The sequence below is a fragment of the Opisthorchis viverrini genome, assembly GCF_000715545.1.
Source record: "Opisthorchis viverrini unplaced genomic scaffold opera_v5_261, whole genome shotgun sequence".
Classification (NCBI taxonomy): domain Eukaryota; kingdom Metazoa; phylum Platyhelminthes; class Trematoda; order Opisthorchiida; family Opisthorchiidae; genus Opisthorchis; species Opisthorchis viverrini.
The window spans coordinates 688,627-695,421 of NW_008751917.1; the positions used below are offsets into that span (position 1 = coordinate 688,627).

Genomic DNA, 6,795 nt, shown 5'->3' on the forward strand with positions numbered 1-6,795 from the left:
GTAAGGTCCAGTCTCTTCGTGACGGCACCGCTGCCAATGATATCACTAGCCATTCTATTCCACGAATGCTGATGCCCCTACTGGACAGTAATCGTTTACGGTACACGCAAGCGACACTAGTTGTCACAAGGTGGGCTTGTTGCTGAATACAAAGAACCCCTTACACACGCACGGAGAAAACCAACCACATTAAGAGAAAACCAACGAATTGGATAAGCTCGAGCGTACACATATATGCACATAGAGTATAAGCGTTTAAATAAATGCGCAAAAAGCGTGGAAACATGAAATAACACATCGAAAATAACGTATTGCACGTGACAAAGAAATAGAAAAGGAATAGTTGGGAAATCACTCCAAAACTTCAGACACAGACAACGGTGGGAAAATGTTAGGAGATATTATGCAGCATAAGATAATGGACAGTAGTGGCCAGATAAACAAGAAGTAAACAAAACAAAATTAGCACAAAAAAGTCAATTTGAAAACAGAAAGCATGTTGTGATCTGGGTCTTTTAAGGTTAATAACAGTGGCATATGGATGATGTCAACACAACCAAGTGGCAAGTTTGCACATTTTTGTCAGCGATAGACGTTTGGGGACAATAAGCTGAATAGAACACGATAAGGGACAGTGCGGGACGGGTTCGGAATGTAAATGAGCATCTAAATCACGGTAAGGATATTTTCGAAACACCAATCGGTGTACTTCGCAACGGTTATGTGACACTGTGAACCAGAATAAAAATGAGAACTGAGGCTGAGAACTTGGTGTTGGCCTGTCGAAGTCAAAAGGGTATCCAGTTAAAGTGGAGGATGAACAAGACAACAGCTGACGGAAGTAGACAGCAAGATTCGGTACAGAGCTGGCGTATCAAGATGCATACATATCGAGACGTCGGGCAACACACAACTCATGCTAGTAACGGAACTGACTGGTGCTACTATCCGAAATTAACCACTTGCTCACTGGATGTAATAACATAAGGATTTCCCCTACATCACCAGGCCCAGCTGGATTTAAACGCTTCAGAATGTCTGACAATGTCAGCCCAACGCTTGCACCAATTCCAAGTTGTTTTTGATTAGCTATATTCTGATCACAGCAGCTATTTAATGCTGCAGCAATTGGCTTAATTCCCTGTTCGAAACTGACTGCGCCCTTTATCTGTGAGCATGTTCCAAGATGGTGTTTACCTGATATTCCATGGGTGATTTATGCGAAGATGGAAGTCCGACTGTAATCAACTACGTGGAAGAAAAGGATAAGTAGGTATTTATTATTTCGCACTAATTGTAGTCCATGGAACTAATATCATCATGTCTACCAGAATAGACGGCCCTAACGAAGTACGGCGGGGAATAACTCGTTTTTGCAGCGAAATTCAAGGGAACAGGACACTGCTCTATTCCAAACGCAGACGACACAGAATGCCACGACATCAGCTTCGATCCGGGCACCATTTAGTTTCCTTTAATGTACAGCAACGGTCACTTTAGTCGCACCACGTCAGGTCGATTTTGTGACAATTCACTCACATGGGTATTTCAAATTAGCAGTCATAGCCGGGATGAGTTGAGGAACAGTTCGATGAACTTATACAGAGATAATATCTCTCGGGACAGGAGCTTAGGTGACAGAATACCGTGATGTGCTAAGCTGAAAAATAGTAAGGCACTTACTCAAGGACGGAACACTATCACTTCGTCGCCGAAACTGAAATGGGAATCCAAACATCATCAAAGAATATTAATGTTATTCGGTGGACTTGTAGAGTAGCTCGTTATGTACAGATACCAAAAAAACCGAGCAACACCATACATTCTGAAATCAAAATAAAACTACTGATAACTCTACCGGGTAAATGTGGGCATGATTCCGTTTGACAAGAATTCTTAAGTTGTTGGTCTGTTCACCGAGCTTCGCAATCGGATGGCAACATATTCAAGTGAGCACGACCACCATTACTGAAATCCGGTTGGCAGTTCCTCCTTTGCTCCAAAAAATACATAGGAAGTGATATTGTGGCTGCCGGAAAAAAGATTGATAACCTGACCCACATAACGTTTTCATCGGTTGGACCGTGGTAGCTTCTCACACGATAAGGTGAGACGCCTGACAAGCAGTTGTCTTGTTTTGGCAACCATTCTCGCCGGCTTACTTTCTCCAGGTACACCAAACAGACCATGACGTGACAATTGCGCCGGACGATCTATCTGCACTACATTTAGACGGGTGATGTCACGTGATATCACGCTGCAGCCGCGATCATAGCCAGTACCGTTGATGCACTGAGAAAAACCGCATACATCCGTGTGAATCCGCTTTGGCTGTCAGGAAACTTGGTATATCCTTGTAAAAGTGCATTCGCCTCTTCCGGTTTACCTCATCTGAGCATTCTTCTTGAGTGTCGCATATAACTTTTGTGATTCCGTAGCACTAAGACAGTAGGGTAAGTTGGGGGAATTGGAAGAATTTGTGTCGGGTCGTTCCTTCTACCTCCTGAGTGACAACCCACATCATCATGTATCAGCTCGGTTTATCTAAAACGGTCTTATACACAAGACCAAGCAGTCACGGGTTGCGCCTGAATCCACTTCACATCCCGACGCCCATTGCTATCCGCAAAGACCAAACAAAGTGAGAATATGTGGCTTTCTTGGCGGAACACACTGATCAAGTGGTTGTGAAAACTCCGCAGAAGCTCACGGGCGTTTTTCACGGGGCAGTGAAAATCTACACTGGATAAAGTGAACTTCATGAGCGTTCGGACAGTGCGGTTTTGCAAGTATGTTCTTGCTTAGCTTTAAAATATCAGAATGCTAACACAAACCTCTAATCTTTGGGTTCAAAACTACATTAACCAAAGTTTGACTGTCTATGTTGGTTACGCCGACAACATTTGATTGCATCTCGCTTCATACTTCTAGAGGTGTCTGTAATTCAAGAAAAGACGTTCGGGTCTTCTAGCGTTAAGCCATGAGATTTCGAACGGCAAGGTTTCTGGTGACATGAGCTTTGCTCTTGTCCATCCCTGGATGGCCCAGAGATCTGCAGTGTACAACAGCGATGCGGTAAAATTGTTCCAAAAGTGAATGTGTCACGAGTGTGTCGAATCAGCAACTCCGCACTACATTAATCCAGTACCTGGCTTTTGAATGTCTCGCTTCTTGACAACACTTTGCCATCAGTTTGTTTTTCTGCAATAATAAACCCGTCTGTCTTGTCTCATATCAGTGAGAAATGCATGGAAACTTGTTCCGGAAGCTTAAAAGCGGCTCCGGTTTCCAAAGGCTATGGACTCTACTCAACGACTTTCGGCTGACGTTTTACAAGGATCCCGGCGATTCACAACCGCAAACTACGCTGACTTTGACCGGTTATTCAATCAGTCTCGTGAACTGAGTAGAGCTTTGTCCCGAAGAGCGTACAGGTTGGCCCAGATGACTTTGATTGCTAGCAGTGGAAAGGAATCTGTAATGTTTCAATCAGCCCCAGAGTTCAGGAAATGATGGAAAACGTCATACCTGTGGAAAACGGTCTACGGGAATGTAAAATGGTCTGAGCAGCGGCAGCTGCAAATCAAAGGCGCGTGGTACAGTAGTCCCAGTCACATTTTTTCGACTACATTCGTTAATCCCACTCGTGTAATGCTGGTATATTTGACAAAGGGGATTTTTAATCACAAAATACAAAATTTCAGCCCCAGATAACCACTCTATAAAGCAACATTGAAGAGACAGCCATCCACGTATTACTTATATTCGGACCAATTAGTAGTATATTGTAAACCGATTAAGGATTAAACCGGGGACAGGAAGATGGCAAAGAATGATATACAGTGCGCGGTTCCGGAACTTGGCACTAGTAACCACAGGTTTTCAACATACGGGTGTCTATGTTGATGCGAAAACTACTGTGTTCTCTTTTTCAGTTACGCTTGTACGGTGCTAATAAAGTATCCGCCACAATCCACTTTTTCTGCTTACGATTTATACATAATTTACGTTGCACTTGGGACATTGTATTTCGGACAGCAAAACCGTAAAGAAATAATGACCTTCCGAGACATCCCAGTGCATGGTGTAAATAAGATCCAGATTCACAAGAATAGATGTACTTACCGATTATCACGACCAGGATGATGAAGACAACTATGCCAAGGATAATCATGAGCTGCAAAAGAGTAAACAAAAGCAAAGTGTCAATCTAACAGGTGTTCCAAAGCTCATACTGGACTATGGGGTTCGAAAAAGGTTTGCTCTGCTTAGAAATGAACAGAAGGTTAAGAAGAGTAACAGGACAGGATCCTTGGCTGAAATACAAGGCAAATCGAGAATAGCAGATTGCGCTTATAGTGAAAAGCAAGCTGCTCCAAGCTCGCAAAAAGTGCACCCATATCGAATGTTAGATCTAATAAAAGTTCACATAAGCGATGAGATTAGGAACAAAAACCAGTTATTTCCGAAGATTTGTGGAATGACACATGCGGGAATTCTAAACACCCTAGCTGATGGGAAACCCCGTCCTCAGTCCAGAAATAACCGTCTGTTCACAATTGTAAGAAGAACCAGGAAGCTTCATTTGGAACTCTGGAGTCTTTGGGCCATGCAATCAATTCAATAACTACGATCCAAAAACTTCATCCAGATACGCATACTGAGCGACAGATGGTGGTTTTTAACAAATTATTGGCGAAATTATATCAACGGACAGTCACACACATCCCTGCAAGGTACTCCACTAAGGAGACCATTAAACAACAAAGGAACTGCCTGCGCTACATAAAACGTCTTTCCGGAGGTAAAGATGGACATGGATGAAGAGGCAGTTGGGTAGTTAGTGGAATTTAAGCATAATCGGTTGAGGAATCGGAGTTTTCGTACTACGACCGCATAAGAAGGTTGCAAACCGAGCTGCAACTCAATCGAAGTCGGAACAATCACAGGTGATGTTATGTGTGGACGAGCTTCCTAAAAACAGTCGCTTTTCTGACAACGGTGTGAAAATTTTCGACTGATTGAAATTAATTCCACTTAAAAAAGCAGTGGTTTGTAAAGTTTGCGACTGCTGATCAACAAAACGGTGTTCCGTATTTGATTAGTGTTCATTTTTATCCGTCCGCATTTTTAGTCCATATGTTTGCCTTTCCACCGCCTTCAAACAACCGTTTTTGCAAATGAACTGTTTAGCTGTAACACCCTTTCGGCGTCTAGCTGCCATGCCACCCGAGGGAAGTACGACGGCTGGGATACTGCCAGGGTTCTCAAGCTTAGACAGGGGAAGTCGAGGCAGAGGTCGGATTTGAGCAATGGCTTGTGCATACTACAGTCAACAGCGCGGTGGCCCTATAACCTCAAAGATGATTGCCTCCGACAGCTCCTCCATCGCCGAGATGCTTTGGCAATCGTAAACAATTGTCTAATGTTTGGAGATCGCGTAGTGATTCCCAAAGCCATTCATTCAGGAGCCATTTCATTCGGGACATCCCGGAATAAACCGAATGAAGTCACTCGCCCGTAGTTACGCTTACTGGCCACACATGGATCGCGACATCTCTGACTACGTCAGAGACTGCTCAAAGTGTTAACAGGCCGCGAAGAACCCTCCACGCCTTCCGCCAGCTGCTTGGCCTCGACCCGAACGCCCTTGGTGCCGGGTGCATATCGACTACGCTGGCCCAATTAATGGAGTGACGTACCTCATCCTGATTGATGTCTTCTCCAAATGGCCAGAAGTTGTGCCTGTCATCCCACCAACGACAACGAACACTATACGGGCATTGTCACAGCTCTTCAGCCAGCACAGCCTACCGGAGACTTTGGAATCCGACAACGGATCACAGTTCTGCTCAAGCTGTTTTCAAGAGTTCTGCCGGGAAAATGCCATCACGCACTTCCGTTCGCCACCATACCACCCGCAGTCCAACGGGCAGGCGGAACGTTTCGTCGACACGTTCAAGCGGGCGCTGCTCAAGTCTCGAGGGGAGGGGACACCCGTCGAAGTTCTCCAGGGATTTCTTTTGGTTTATCGGACCACTCCAAATGAATCTCTAGAAGATCGGAAGTCACCCGCCGAAGCGCTCAAGGGCCGGAAATTGCCAACTACCAATTGGGCCATGAGTCCGGCACCGACGGCTAGTTCCCGACCTGACGTGAACAAAAAAAACCGGCCCAGTTCCAAGTAGGTGAAAGCGTTTTTGCCCGAGACTATCGACCCAGGCACGAACGCTGGATCGCGCGACACGTGTTATGAAAACGCGGCAGCGTAATGTACGACGTCTNAAACGCGGCAAATGTACGACGTCTCTGTGGGCCAAGACATCTGGACTCGACACAAGAATCAACTGCGTCGATTCCATCTCTCAGAGCGACCGACCCCCCAGAACGAACTCTCGCTCGACATACTTCTAGACACCTTTGAACTGAAGGCCGCCACACCTGATGCAGCGCAGCCGGCAACACAGAACGCAGCAGCCAGTGAGCCAAACCTTCTACGAAGAAGATGGACAGATCGCCGTCGACGTCAAACCACTCTTTTTCAAATGGACCCCCGAAAAACCCGTTATTGACATTTTTCCACAAGGGGAGGTGTTTGGGATGTCAGTATCCCCAAAAACGGTTTATTTTCCGAGTTATTGCCAACATCTTATCAAAATTTTTGAATTTTTAAATTTCGCGCCTTTTCCGCCATGTTGCACCTTAATCCGTAAAGACCGCGCGCTTTTCCTGTTGCTCAGTTATACTTTGTGTGCATTAACTGACTGATCGCTCCCCAAGGTCGCTCGAAATATA

At 45.2% G+C, this 6,795-nt stretch overlaps 2 protein-coding genes across 2 annotated transcripts in view; one reads left to right on the forward strand and one right to left on the reverse strand.

Annotated features, from left to right (window-relative positions):
- T265_09181 (hypothetical protein) overlaps positions 1-6,188 on the forward strand; it is a gene marked incomplete at both ends in the record, with an annotated part of 15,965 nt that extends 9,777 nt beyond the window's left edge. The window contains one exon of the mRNA XM_009175192.1: positions 5,595-6,188. Within this exon, the coding sequence (XP_009173456.1) occupies positions 5,595-6,188 (594 nt within the window). The remainder of the gene's footprint in view (positions 1-5,594) is intronic.
- Positions 217-6,795, reverse strand: part of T265_09182 (hypothetical protein) — a gene marked incomplete at both ends in the record, with an annotated part of 27,129 nt that continues 20,550 nt past the window's right edge. Inside the window, 3 exons of the mRNA XM_009175193.1 lie at positions 217-729; positions 1,684-1,717; positions 4,126-4,177. Of these exons, the coding sequence (XP_009173457.1) occupies positions 1,684-1,717; positions 4,126-4,177 (86 nt within the window). The remainder of the gene's footprint in view (positions 730-1,683; positions 1,718-4,125; positions 4,178-6,795) is intronic.